This window comes from Callionymus lyra, chromosome 9 (assembly GCF_982586985.1).
Source record: "Callionymus lyra chromosome 9, fCalLyr1.hap1.1, whole genome shotgun sequence".
Classification (NCBI taxonomy): Eukaryota; Metazoa; Chordata; class Actinopteri; order Syngnathiformes; family Callionymidae; genus Callionymus; species Callionymus lyra.
This window is the reverse complement of record NC_141826.1, coordinates 3535534-3550779: the sequence shown is the minus strand read 5'-3', so window position 1 is coordinate 3550779 and position 15246 is coordinate 3535534. Positions and strand designations below refer to the sequence as shown.

At 36.6% G+C, this 15246-nt stretch overlaps 1 protein-coding gene across 2 annotated transcripts in view; it reads right to left on the bottom strand.

Annotated features, from left to right (window-relative positions):
- Positions 1-15246, bottom strand: part of LOC148071492 (mitogen-activated protein kinase kinase kinase kinase 4) — a 33533-nt gene that overhangs the window by 9384 nt on the left and 8903 nt on the right. The window contains exons 6-26 of one of the 2 annotated variants that reach the window (XM_087798476.1): positions 14226-14316; positions 13936-14066; positions 13123-13177; positions 12974-13052; positions 12599-12771; positions 10263-10332; positions 9573-9690; positions 7631-7744; positions 7372-7506; positions 5532-5879; positions 5031-5165; positions 4829-4951; positions 4170-4240; positions 3050-3129; positions 2842-2924; positions 2224-2306; positions 2056-2140; positions 907-1074; positions 565-667; positions 326-481; positions 111-254 (exon numbers count right to left, since the gene is read on the bottom strand). In XM_087798476.1, the coding sequence (XP_087654602.1) occupies positions 111-254; positions 326-481; positions 565-667; positions 907-1074; positions 2056-2140; positions 2224-2306; positions 2842-2924; positions 3050-3129; positions 4170-4240; positions 4829-4951; positions 5031-5165; positions 5532-5879; positions 7372-7506; positions 7631-7744; positions 9573-9690; positions 10263-10332; positions 12599-12771; positions 12974-13052; positions 13123-13177; positions 13936-14066; positions 14226-14316 (2545 nt within the window). The remainder of the gene's footprint in view (positions 1-110; positions 255-325; positions 482-564; positions 668-906; positions 1075-2055; positions 2141-2223; positions 2307-2841; positions 2925-3049; positions 3130-4169; positions 4241-4828; positions 4952-5030; positions 5166-5531; positions 5880-7371; positions 7507-7630; positions 7745-9572; positions 9691-10262; positions 10333-12598; positions 12772-12973; positions 13053-13122; positions 13178-13935; positions 14067-14225; positions 14317-15246) is intronic. The other variant, XM_087798477.1, reaches the window with a different exon arrangement.

Below are 15246 nucleotides of genomic sequence, written 5' to 3'. Positions count from 1 at the left end.
TTGTAGTAGAAATATCATATTGCCAGATGAAAGAAAATAAGTGTCTTTGTGACTCAACAAAGCAGATGTGTGTGGACAATTAAGGCGAACAGACGGGTGAAAACCTCTACCTGATACAGTGATGAGCACATTTAGTCCTTCCAAAACATCCATCTGCTGAAACCTCCGTCTGCTAATGAGAGGGTAAACCTTTCCCTGCCCACTGCGGTCCAGCAGCCACAGTCCATTCTCTGTCCCCACCAGCAGATTGACACCTGCAGACAACGTTATGTTACACATTAACCACTATTCTAATAAAAAGTAATGCCAATATTTAATTACTAACCCCAGAGTCCAGCACAGAGGATCTCTGCGTTAAATTTCTTCTTATATTTACGGATTTCTGGAGTGTCACTCTGAGGTCGGATGTTAGTCGGATTTACATTGACCACTGAGCCTTTCCTGTGATTCTCCCGTTTCACTGGCTCATCCTTGTCACCTGCTTAATACACACAATATAATAAGAATCGTTTTCTGTATTGACATGCAGTTTGTTGTCGTGTATGTGTGACTGGAGGGACTTACATGGACTCTGTGGTGGTGAAGAGATTGGGATCAACCGTGGATCTATGAAGGACAAAAACGAGGAGGAAGAAGAAGTGTTTTTGGTCCCAGGACTGGTGATCGCCTAATGTAAAGATACAACAAGAAACATAATTGGTATCAGTACATCATCTATTAGATGTATTTTGCCTGTACTACAGGATTTAGATTATTTCAACACTTTTGGAAAAAATCATTCAAATATACCAACACCTCCCTCTAGTGGTTAGTAGAGGGTAGTTGGAATTGAAACAAGGGCAATAATAAAGTAATATTGTATATTGATAGTAAGGAAACAGAAGTTAACAATGCATGAACACACACCTGTAGCTCTTGGTGAGTAGGGGATCGTGGTGCTGTGGGAGACTGTGAGTAACTGAACTCTCTGGCTTTCTGCTGGTGTCCAAAGATGTTTTGAGTGGAGCTGGAAGAGCAGCTTTTCTGTAGCAGGTCTGGTAGAAGGTAGGTTTCATCCGATCCCAAATGTGAAATCTAAACGAGAAATAACACTACCTCTTAAGAATTGTATTTGTTTTTAAGTAATTATAATAATTAAAAGAAAAAATATATATATATATATATTGTGTTCAATACAAAAATAGTAAATGGGGCTCCGTTTCTTAACCTCTTTCTTATCTGGCCCATATTACCATTGACATCCAAACCAAATATTCAAACTTTAGTCTTCACAGAATAAAATAAATTACATTAAATTCGATTTTGAAAAAAATCCTTATTGTTTTTTCAAATTTTCAGCGACAAATTGGTATAAGCAACACATTAACTGCTTTACATTAGAGACAGTGTTTTCACGCGAGAGGTCATTTTTAAAATGACCAGGAAGATAAATCTAGAAACTGAAAAAACAAGACACATTAATCTCGTTTAGAAAACAAATGCACATGTTGTATCTGGCGTACGGCGCAACAGGGATTTAATCACGTTGCAATTACACTTTTCTGACATGTGGGGTCTCTAGAATTTTTTTTATACCTTAACAGAAGAAAGCCTTGTGGAAAAACGTATTTAACCTCTTAACTAATTTTTAATGGCCTTATTAGATCAGTAAAACCTGTTTTTATTATTGATGCTCCTATGAATCCTGTTGCCAAAAAAACGACTATAAATTGAACTTGCAAAAAGTATTGTATGTTGTATGTTCTTGCAACAAGCAAGCACACAAGCTGATCTATGACTTACAAGTAAGCAAAGCAAACAGCATTAACTGTATCATGATACAGTTTCTTTATTTTGTATGACAAATCGATGGCAATCTTTGCTTTAAAATGTTTGGCTCAGATCTATGATGATACCTGGCATCTTTTTCAAACTGAAACCTTTCATGAGGTAAAATGTTACAGCATCAGCCGTCTCATGAGGCCTCATCAACCCATCTCTAGTATAAACATTTTCCTGATAACCTAGAAAAACATAAAAACAGACAGATGTAAATATTGTGTAGGTTGTCAGCACCTGGTTAAGGTTTCGATGAGGTTGAAGGACGATGCCATCTGGCATTTTTCGGGAGTATTGGGTCTTTGCATTGGATACACTGGACCTTCCACAAAAGAGACAAAAAACATTGCGTCCTCGAAGACTGACTTCAAACTTAAGAGAGAAAATTGTATTTGGAGGCTTTACCTGTTTCTTTCGTCGTCATCACTGCTGCACACCTCATCGCTTGAAGAGGAATATTCTGGAGCTCTGTTGAAGCGACTGACACCCTGAAAAATAGAATAAAGAAATGGTCAAAGTCACACCTGCTTTTTTCTTTTTTTCTTTTGCTACATATAGAATAATTAACACAAGGTATGGTCTGATGAAGCTTCATGAAGCAGTGTCATCATTTTCAGAGTGCATGGCGGTCTGTGCACTATTTTCCTTTGTTTTGAATAACTGTTCTAATGAAACATCAAATAATTTTTAAACTGACCACTGACCACCTACTGACCTCTAAACAACATGACACTGATTCATGAAGCTTCATCGCTATAATGACCACCAGTAGGTCCTGTCACTCATTAGTTCTGTGCCTGTCTGGCTATATTTTTCACTTAAAACCTTCAAAGTAAGAAAAACTAGATATGGACAGGTTTGATTTTATTTGTAGGGACCAGTAATTGCATGAGTTGCTGTTTATTTTTCTCATGGACCGATTTTGTTACAATGTCAGTTAACCTTTTCGAAATGATGAAATACAATCACAATGCAGATTTTTTAATCAAATTACGTGATAAAGGAAAACTTTGGTTGCCGAACCTGTGCGCGTCTGACATCGTTTTGTATCGCCCTCTGCTGCTGCTTGTAATGCTGTAAAAGTGGACTCTGTAACTTGAAGTAACCTGGAAAACACATGTAGGACATCATTAAATATTTAATTTATTGATCCATTAATTCACTTATTTACTACCGCATTTTTCCTTTATCAGATTTTAAAACAGCTGGATAAATAAACATGTGACCTGACCTGGGTGGTTACTGCCAACAGGTGTTCCTCCATGTGAAATGGATCTTTCACTTCTATATGCAACAGGTGCAGGATTGCCACTAAAAACACCCACAGAAGACACAGAGGATATAAGGTTCATAGACAAAAAATAAAATACAAATACCAAACAGCTGTCCTAAAACCAATTTTGTATCTGTTCTGTGTACAATTAAAATACAATTAAAATTTGTAGTTAATTTTGATGAAAAAAACATGTCAAACAGTATTATAACACAGATATTCATTTTTCTTGACAGTATACAATAAAATAATAATATAATAAAAATAAAGAGTGAGGCCTAGGTTTTGCTGCGGTCAGTCTAATTATCTGAAAATGAACAATTATGACAGCATTAGTACTACACTACTACTACTATAAAAAGAGAATGAAACTGAAAATGAATACGAACTTAGCTGAACCTAAACATTGAATGGATCCACACCTTTGGAAACAACTTGGTACACATTTCTAACTGCAGTTGCATTATTGCTAGTTGCAACACTTTGTAACACCAAGTAGGAAATAAACATAATAAAACATATTAAGTACAACATAAAAGGATAGTTGTGATAACCATGAGGTAATAACAAATTATAGAAACACACCAAATCATTGGACACCAAATATTAAGCTGAATCTTTGACAAAGAAATTCATACATAATGCAACATGCACTCAGAAGTAGAGCTCAAAAGAGCCCTGTGAAGCCTTCAGCCAGTTAAAGTTTTATGTTATTTTATATTAGGTTTAACACAACTCTCTGGTGCTGTGGGGCAGTTTTGAGTGAGAGCTTTAATCAAATGTATTCACAAACAACAATTGTCTTCCATGAGGCAATGAACGTTAAAATGTCACAGGATTTATTTCTCTGTTTACAAGTCTTCCCAACACACCACTTTTAATACTGCTTTTATTCAAACTATATGTACAGTGGATACAAACCATGAATTGAAGCTTTTATTTTTAAGTAGAACACTAGGGATAATAACTAGTCTGTTATTTACAACATTATCTGATACACTGTAGGCCATCATCATCATTTGATCTTTGCATGGATCAATGATTCTGATCTTAGATCTAATGAAGAGATCATGTTTACCTTGAGGCCACCCGCTTGTGTCCCTTTATTGGCTCGCGACTATGGAACTTGGAGGTTGTGCGTTCAGGAACCTGAAAAAAACAAAAACAAATTATAATAGTCTAAAGTAATAGTAAGTAATAGTAACACGCTTCCTGTACACTTGTCAGTAATGAGAACCCAAGTTAAACCCAGTTGATGTTACATTTCTAATATTAAGTCCACAAAATATATTTTTATTTCCATCAACAATTTCATGGAAGGTTTTTAAAATACACCTCAATTCAGGACAAATCAATTCATGGTCTCTGACTGGACAGAGCCAGACAAGAGCCCAGCTTTAAAAAAGTACATGACATAATGAACCCACATTTAACCTGATATGTCATGTCAATTCATATCTTATCAGAGGAAGACACACCCAACACAGGCCTTTTAGCCCACATCCTGTACGTGGCCCATCTGATGACAGCTGTGAAGAAACTTTCATTTTAGCAGGCCCTTTAAATCAGTTGTTTTTAATGTTTCACTGATGCTGTCTTTATTCTCCATGTTGAACTGCACCAGGCTGACGCACCAGGAAACTTGTTATACTTTGGTAACTTTAAACCAAAACAGTGATGACGTTTCAAAACAATATAACACACAAATTATGAGGTTACTCATGTGAACAGAAGTACCTTGGGCGGCTCTTCAGAGTCCCAGAAGACATCGTCAGGACTGGGTGTAAAAGGGGTAAGCAGAGAGAAGGCCATGTCAGACATGGAGCTGCTGTGAGGAGCGTTACGGCTGGAGTTCAGTTTCTAGATGAAAAAAAGTAAGTCAGTCGTGTTTACTCTTCGTATGAAACAATGACTTGCAACCCATGTCACTCGTTATAACCTGTTCAAAGTGCGCTCTTTGCATGGCGGGCGTACAGGGGCTGGAGCTGCTGCCTGACCCGAGCCTTGACTGCATCTTGTTAGGAAGACCATTAGCTAAAAGAACTCTTGCCAAGTTTGACTCCAGGAAGTCATTCTGTAATGTAAACGGTGAGAAGATTGTACATCAACAGCGCATAAATAAGCACAGCAATATCAGATATAAATGACATATGGAGATAAGGAACTATATGAGATTCCACTGTCCAGGTTTGTTTATTATTAAATCAATACTCGCTTTATTGGTTTGAACATTTGCAAAACGTAAAAGTAAATACAAGTGACCAAAAATAATTATTGTAATACAGAACATGCATCCTACTATAAACATATTTTTGATGAGGAAATAAAACATTTCCTATTTAAAGAAAATGTAAGTAAACCAAGTTGAAAAACCAAAATGTATTTGGTTTAGGTTATGCTGTCGACTGACACAAACAGTAAGCAGAGATAAGGGTTTTACCGCTGAGCTCTGGCATTTGGCAGGGTAGCTAGCTAGGGAAGCAGCAACAGGAGCAGTAGCAGAAGCAGCAGCAGGACCGTTGATGGTCTCATTGTTTACTGGGAACTTCTGAGGAGCTGCCGCGACCTTTCCCCCCTGTCTCTGCCTCTCACGGTCCTTCTCCTTTTCCCGGTGCCTGTGGTCGTGCTGCAGGGACAGAAGCTGGGTCTGGTCTTTGGGAAGGGTGCGGTGGGATCTCCTGGTTGCAGAGGGTTGTTGGCCAGCGGGCTGGGTTTTATCTGGCTGCAGAACCTGAGGCTGTGGGGGTCTGGATTTATGCTGAAGCTGCTGGATTGGTGGCACAGATCTCTATGTAGCAAACAGGACAAGCACATACAAACACTGACACACTGCACATAAAAAACATTTAAATGTGGACAAGTTTGAACTTCTGCACCAAGTCATTGCAGTTTAAGTGCACTAAGGTCTTAAATCACTATAACATGATGCTTAATTAACTGTCTCCAAACTTCTCCACATGAGCTTCTAACATATACTTGTTTTTAACTGTTTATCAAGGCAGCACAGATACCTCATTCAACTGATGTTGTTTACAACACTGATAGGCTTCACATTCCTCAGTGTAATGTGACCAGTGTGATACAATTATCCTCATTATCTGTGACCATAGTTTACTATCTTATTGATCCTTCAGGAAAACATAAAGTAGACGCTAAGCGAGCTGCCATAATTATATAGCATCGTATGAATAGACTCTTTAACAATTGCTGGCATGATTTAATGTTTCCTGTGGGCTGATGGAAATAGCTTTACTGGGAATCTGAGGAAGTATTTACGACCATGAAAGAGGCCCATATCTAAGTCAAATTTAACTTTTTATTTTTACTTAAGTCAACTGTTAAATGAAATTATCTATAACTAATTTAAATGTCTGTGACCTGTGCTGGCAGAAACTTAACAATGTTAGACAAATAATGCAAACTATTTGTAATTTAATTAAAATGAGTTGCTTTAAAAAAAAAAAGGAATTCGGTAACTATTTAAATATTTTGAGGACCATTTCTCAAATCCTTAATTCAAAAGTTTATTTTTGGAGTGTCGATGAAGACAGAATAAAGTTGATCAAGACGATTATGAAAATATTTAGAAAATATCTTGTTTGGCGACTTCTGTAAACATGTGACTAAATATAATCCTTTCACTCATTTTTGATCATGCAAAATTGAATGCGATTAAAATACATAAAAGTAATAGCTGTTTAATTGTAGATATAAAAAAACGAAACCTCAGTGTTCACTTGTACACATGAAAAGAAGCTAGTTAAATGAAAGATAAGCGGTAACTTTGAGACATGCAACTACCTTTGTCAAGCTAATTTGTTCATTGCTGCTAAACAATAAGTAAATAATCGACCATGTACCCTCAAATCATCAAACCCTGAGCAGTAAAGCAATTATTTTATAAATGACAAACGATTAAAACTCAATGACTTGTCAGAGAGATGTATTAAAGAGCTGAAAACGATCAATTAAGTTAATCAAAAAATGTCCAGGGAAATCTAAGAAGATGGCTTCGACTTATACGATCACTTCTGAATTAACTTCTACATCCCACCTTCCTTAACACAAAACTTCTCATGACCAGCGATGCGATGGATTGATTCATTAGACCTGATTTTTCAATTCCCCTGCCCTGGAATCTATTATCATATTTAAAGCCCGTCGATGAAGAACAAAATCTGAAATATTTTGACTTGTTGGTGTTAGTATATCAGCTCCTTTTTTTGTAAATGTTATGTTCCGAGAGACAACACTAACAATTGACAATCAGTGCCCCTTACCTGTCTGTTGTCACTCCTCCTGCTTTTGTCATCCAGTATCACTCTCTTGCCAGGGAGATCTGACTCATCCATTAGCATTACATCTTGAAGCTCTGCCCATTGGAAGGCACATTCAGAGAATTGCCCCCTTTTTTGCTGGAGTACAAGTTATTAGGGTCAAACATGATTTCCATTCTTGATACATGACACATTCAGATTCAGTTATGCATCAAATCTCCGCAGGCAGATCTGTGCACAGTGAAGGAACACCAACACTTACATCCTCCAACTTTTGCCGAAGCTCATGTTGCTGTTGGATTCTCTTCTGTCTCTCTGCCAGTAACTGCTGCTTGTATCGCTCCTGCTCTTCCATCTGCTGCTGATGCTGCTGTATCTGCCAACACCATAAAAACTTTTACTCCTATTTCTGAAATAGATTTAACCTTTATTTATGAACGAAAGCTGTTATATTATCTCTGTTTAGTAATATATCTAAAACATAATGATTGTAATGTCCTATTTATCCTGAACTACTACATGTTATTGGATTAAAGAAACTTTGGGTGTGGCTGAAGTTATTTTTTTCCCAACTGTAAAATATTGTTAAGAACAGTGAAATAAGCGTAAATCTGAGCGATTTCTCACTATGTATGAATTAAAGATGATGAAACAAGCGTGATGTAGATCTGGGGGATTTGCAGCTGTACTGCTATGAACACTAAATAAATAAGAATACTAATGAGAATCTAACTTACTAAATATGATTAGAAAACTTTTCTTTTTTTGTTTTGCAGCCCTCCTCAAATAAAAGTTAGCTGTCGTTTTGTGTAAAGGTAAAGGTAAAACTTTATTGATCAAAACACTCAATGAAGTTAATCTTGAGACGTATTAATTATGATATAAAATCAAAGTGAAGAGTCAGATATCCGTTACATTTCCTACAGCTGTCCTCCATCACATCTAATACAGAATATAATAGCAAATCACATTTTTTTATTTAACAGGCATCCAAATAGCAAAAAATAATATATATTTCTTTGTTTATGTCGTCACTACTTGACATTGTTTTACTTGATTTAAACAAACTAACTAACAAAAAACTGCCTCACAAGGCAGTTCAACCTCTTTTTCTTATACAAATAGTTATGTGAGGTAGATCTGCCTCGGGATGGTATTGAGTACTAGTATAGGGTACTTATATGCCAAACCAGTACTTAAGACGGTGTCAGCACTGGAAGAATCAATTCTGAATGTGCAAAACAACATAGATTAAAGTGGTTTTGCTAAAATTTTGAATAAAAGAAAATAACTTTGGATGAGTTTACCTAGTGATGCACTTTATCCAAGTTGCGTTCTGTCAATGTGATTTTGGGACTTAATTGTGTGTGTGCATGATACAGCGTGCATGAAGGCTCGATTCCAATTCTCAGTTTGAGCACTACCACTACGTTTGCGCGTGCACGCGAGGTGTAGTGGATTCCCAATTCTACTTTCGGCGTAGTGATAGTGTTCAAGGTAGTGCCAGGTCTCCCTACTAGAGGTAGTGATGTCGGAGGCACACTTCGAAACCGAGTGTTGACGGAGACGAAACAATGGCGAGCAACACAGTACATAAATGTGAGTATTCTTGCTTTAAAACTAGTGTTTCTTCATAAAATTCATGTGAAACTGATCCTTATGAGTTGTGTGATACTAACGTTAGCAATTGTTTGTTCATAAACTCTTGAGTATGCACTATTTCGACGATATTTCATGCTAATAAACTTTTAAGTTGTTAACTTTTAACAGTGAAGACGTTAGTTGTTTGTGTATTTCATGTGAAAAGTATTATTTATTGCATATAAAAAACAATGTTTAATTCGACGCTAATTAAGCATTGTTTTCAACGACATTTCATGTTAAAAAACGTTTAAGAGTAACAGGCTGAGTGAGGGTGTGCAAGGGCTGGTATTATGACAAGTTCCTAAATAATTTTAATTAATTGATAAGGTTCTTAATCAATTTATTTTGATTCAAATCACGTCATTGGAATCATTTGTTTTTAGTCTGGTTACTAATATTTATGTCAGAACTGTTGCTATCATGTTACAAAGTATCAACATCCATCCCTAGATGGATGCAACAACCTTAAGCAACAAAATAACAAAACTTCTATTCAGTCCAGATTGCCCTCACCAACAGTAACATTATTATTGGCACTGCATCCTACACTACTTATGTACCTGAGTCCTTTGCTCTGCTTCTCTCTGGGCTCCCATCTTGACACCTTCACGGTCCTTCGTTTGTAATCGTAGAAACTCTCTTCGTAAAGTCCACTCGCCAGGAACGTCCATGATGGAGCTGAGGGGCATAACAAGTAAGAAGTTTTTCACAGATTATTTGTTGTCCTTGTCAATAAATACTTTATTTTCTGCAGATTAGGGTGAGGTTGATGAAAACCTTGGGCGGTTCACCAATCCACTGCAGCACAATGTAACTTCATACTGTATATATATATTTAGATACATGCAACTCATCATTGAAACTCACACTGAAAGGACAAAGTTGTGTTTAAAGAATGGACCAAAGCAACAACTTATTAAAGAAGAATTAAAGAAAATGATGCTAACGGCACACAATAACAACTTCAATCCTGGATCAGAGGCAATAGATAACCGACTTAATGTGAATTTGAAAGGACAACTGGACAATCTTTATTGAAATTGTTAATCTTGAAACGGAGAAGCAGAGATACAGACAAAACATTCTATTATTTTGGTTGCTGTGACTATTTTAGTTTTATTGATTCCATAATTTGAAAATCCAGGACGGTGTTAATTGAATTTGAAAAGTTTAGCTTGTTACTTTTACCTTTAGCTTTTTAAGCTTGTTTCTGATTTTGGTTTGTATCTCTAAAGCGTTGTACCAGTTACCTTGGCTCTCCTTCCTCTTCAACAACATCATCGTCTTCCTCACTGCCACTGTACTCGTACTCTGGACCATCTGAGAAAACCATAGACAGGAAAAAAAACATTAAGTCATTTAAATTATAGGATAGTTTAGATCAAGGACAACATTATTGCAACAGAAAATGGTCTCAAATGAGGACATGCGAGCCATTTCATGATTTGTTGCTGCCACTGCAGGCATGTCTATTAACCCAGCGATTCATTTCTTGTGCATCTTGTAAATGTGATACTGCTGTGATGGTTAGACCTGAGGTTTGGTCACATGTAGTGCTTCAAGTGGAATCCTTTGATGTGCAGTTCTGCTCACAGTGTTCAGGGTCTAACCAACCACTAAAGTATTAGACATTCCTGGTTCCTGGATGATCGCCTGGCAGCAGCATTTGTGTTTCTATCAAGCCACGAGAAAGTCTCATGTGGCCTGATTGGGGAACAAAATTCATATGTGGCACTAATGTAGCAATGCAATACTGATACTTTGCTGAGGGTAAAAGACTGGAACTGTCACACTTAAAAGTTTTTTTTAGTAAGTGCACTTTAATAGTAAAAAAAGAGTGGTTGCTACTTATTGTCAGGATTTCAACTGGTGCATTGATCCGTTATAAAGGACTGAGAACAAGAACAGTAAGGGACCATTGGCCAAAAAGCATAACCAGATAAAGTTGGAACTTGGTTCTAGCAGGTTTTATAACTGGTTTAGTTCATACATAGTGAATATCAGCTACTGTACTGTAAGGTCTACACTTTTGTGTGCTTTTTGATTTCTGTTTCAAGAGCTGCACTGGTTGTTTAAAGCCAGTTTAAACTAACAATGTAAATAACAATCCATGAATCCACAGATTCAGTCTTTGTAAAATAAAACACAGATTTATACATGTTGTTCTCTGGTTTTATCAGGTCTATTATTTATGTAAAACAACAAGAGAAGAATGGATACCTCATCACAAGAGTAAACAATAATACATATAACACATTTAAAAAAGGCTTTTTGTCAGTTTTGTCATTCTATTCGAACTAAATCAATGCAGTCCAACTTGCTATTTTAGCCAAACCAATTTCAGAATTTCAAAGGTTATCTTACTTCTATTGCCAAATTAAAGACATTGAGACCATGAAGACAATCTGAAATAATTTGTTCATGCTTTGACTCATTTTACTTATTAAATCCGTCTGTTTAAAAAAAAAGGTTTTTTTTAGGTTTAGTTGAGGTTTATCCTGTCATTTTTTTTCTCAGTGAATTTTTTTGTTGTTGTATGTATTTGAAGGCTTGCCGGTGGGTTAATGTGATGCTGGGAAAGTTTTCTTTTCATGAATGCATGACAGGACGGAAGGGTGTCACGCCCGCAGTGCCTGTGGCCAAATGTTTTGTGTCAATTTCTTTTAAATGGGAATATATAAAGTTATTTACGTCCGTAAATCAAAGAATTAACACTTTATCAATTTGTGTTAATCGTGACATTATTTCTGACATAGCTTTTTCGTTCTTATTCTCCTCGCTTTAGTTTAAGTAAAAAGTGTCATAGTCATTTGTGATTTTATAAGCCCACAGCAGATTACAACCAGATGTTTGTTCAGTTCTCTCCTTCCTTCTTCTTTCACTGTCTCATATTCCCCCTCCCTGTCTCAGACATTATGAAAGAAAAAAAATACTTTCAGACCATTAACATTTCTTACAGTTCATTGGACTGTTGTCATTTGTTCTTTTGCTGTTTTTACATAATAGTTAAAACGAGAAACTATTTATTCTTCAATAATAAGGCAGCCTTTAAACTTTCCCAAAACTCATAAGGATCAATGCCTTATGCATTAGTCCGAATATGTAGAATGAACTATATGAACCTGGCGGGTCAGCCATTAGTGTGGATTGATTTAGAAACTTTAATAGGATCTTTATCATTTTTTAAAATCCTTTTCTTCTGTTCACACCCATGAAGGTTAGTTATAGTGGCATGGGCTACTTAGTGTTGACCTTGTGGGCACAACCGTTTTATATTCTCTGAAAAATAACTTAGCCTTGAGATTGTCAATGTTTTGGCTGTCACATCCAAAGACTAGTCTTATCTCTCTCCATGCTCAGTCTCTAAAGGTTGAGATCACATTTATCTATGAACTGATTGCAAATACATCTAAATTGTTCTTCTAAATATGTTGACAGGGTGCAAAATACTATGTAGACGTCTTGGTTCCCCCCAAAAAAATATATATGACAGTTTGCCAATTCAGATGGAATATCAAGGATGCTGATATGTTTTCTCCTTAAATGTACATACTAAATCAATCTCATTATTCACAACTCTTCTCACCTTTCTCTCTCTTCTTTTTCGTCCTGTCTAGATGATCCTTGAGCATGATTCGGACTTGCCTCTCATTAACCAAATCCCGAATAAAAGCGTGCCTCAACAGGGCGTCAGTGGTTGGTCGGTACAGGTGGTTTTTGACTAAGCAGCTGTCGACGAAAGACAGGAAGCGCTTGGACCTGGGAGAAGAAGTAAATTATTATTTTTTATTTATAATAGTTCATTTCAATTTCATAAGAAAGTATTAAGATGTAAACATGGTTATTAATTAAAAGTGTAAGTTCTAAAAATGCAAAACTATGCAAAAATATTTGTATCTAGCTTGCCTTACATACAGTAATCAAGGTTGTCTGTGCACACAAGGACTATATAAATACACACCACTTCTTGGATTTCAGCTTGGGTGGAGGGTTCCGTGGAATCAAAAACAGCGCCCTCATGGGATGCATGTCACACAGAGCTTTAGACACATATAATAGGTTAAGTTAAAAAAATAAAACAATATGCGCATGTGTGTTTTTGTGACTTACGAGGGGCGCCTTCAGCCATTTCCAAGGCAGTGATGCCCAAAGACCAAAGGTCACTCTGAAATAAATGAGCAAGACATAAAACAATTATACAAGTTTGATAATGATAATATAATGTTTGTACTTTAAATAACTTGTAGGAAAACTAAGGAATTTAAAAAAAATCAGGTGGAGGAAATATTGTAAATTTGAAAGTAACCATAAACTTGCAATCATACAGTATATAGTGAAATAAGTTAAGTAAACACAAAATCATTTACTTGAGTAAAGAACAGATGTTATTTTTTTCTTAATAACGTTAAAAATACATTTTTATTCTTCTTTATTTTTTACCAGAATTCCACATGTATTTCTCTTATAGATGTTGCTGATTTATAGATTGTTGGACGATACAGAAAGTAGCAGTTCAAGGTCATTTAAAGTGCAGAAGACACTCCTGTTCACCGTTTATGACTCGCTGGGGACAGAATGTCTGGAACAGCAACGGTTGACAGAAACAGACTGAACAAACTAATGAAAAAAGGTTTCAAATCTGTCTGGAGATGTTAACTCAGTGTTTCAGGATGTTCTCAACTTGTTCCCCCTGGACTGGCTGAAGAACTTAAGTGCTTGTTGTTTTAATTAGATTGAGTTTTTTAAATGTACTTATGCAGAAAAAGACGCCCCGTGACTGCAATTAAGCATTTTAGTTAGTTTTGACGACACAATAAAGTTTTAGTTGAGATGGACTGTAATCTTTGTGTCATTTCTATGTCTTGGCAGAACACCAACACGTTTTGCCTTGAGTTGGAAGGTAATGAAATTGTATATAATTACCCTATAGTCATACGTGGCCTCAGTGTTCTCATCACATGCGATGACTTCGGGGGCCATCCAGTATGGGGTACCAATGAAGGTGTTTCTCCGGCCAACAGTCTTGTCCAGCTGCGCAGACACCCCAAAGTCAACTGCAAAATGTCATAAATTCACAGTGTAAACAACAGCAACTTCACAACGTTTTGAATTGTAGTTGTGTTTGCATTGTTTGAGAGCATGTGTGTGAGAATGACTGTGCGATTGTTCTGTGCTGCTGCCTCTAGCTATGTGCATGTGTCAGTGTGTCATACCCAGTTTGACTTCAGCATTTTCTGTGAGCAAAACATTCTGGCCCTTAATGTCTCTGTGGATCACATGGTGGGAGTGAAGATGGGAAAGACCCTGGAAAACACCACGCACAAACATGCACACAGACACAAGTCAGATGGTTTGATATAGAACAACTTACAAAAATGACAGTAGGCTTACACTAGGGAGTCCAACCGTTTGCACTGTGGCTTCTTCAAAGGGGGTTAAATAAACAGAGGAAGTGAGTTTCATTTCTGACAATGGGTTTTTTTCACTTGGTGTGCAGTGAAGCTGAAACAATATATGGCAGAGTTCCCTGGCCACACGCCAGAGACAAGTCTCCTGTGTATATTCCAAGTAGCTTTCTTTGGATGCTGGAGTAAGAAACGCGATGTAAAACTGTACAGATATTTTACATCTGTGTCAAAGATCTACAGGATATTTGTGAAAAACTCCACCTGTTAAGTACCAAGATGCATTGTCTGGAGCACTTGAATAGCTCTGTATAATGTAAACCTAATTATTTGTTTCATAAACATGTATTTAGAGATACTGACAGTTACCAAAGAAATTATGATCCTTCACTTATATGTATAAAGATATGTGTATTGGGTCAAATCTTTCTTCATTGTGAGTGTATGTGTCAGATAGATCTTTGGTATCATCTTCCAAAAGTTCCATATAACAAGGGATCTCAGATAGTTGAATGAAGAAGACCCCTTTCTTCGCCCATTAAGCACTTTGCGCTTAACTGAGATGTCAGTGTTGTTTGACAATGATCGCTCTCAACCAACACAATTAGGACCAGACTGTACACAACCATATCTGGCCTCGTAGTTATACATGAACACAAATGTTAAATAATTGGCAAATGCATTTGGAAAAGAGTAAAAAAACAAGCACACACACATATCATCTCACATTGGCAAAAAAAGATAAAAAAAGAGAGGGAAACAGACAAACTTTTCAACCACCCTTCCAAAATTGAACCCATACACATCTTCAGCCGTTTCACAATATACA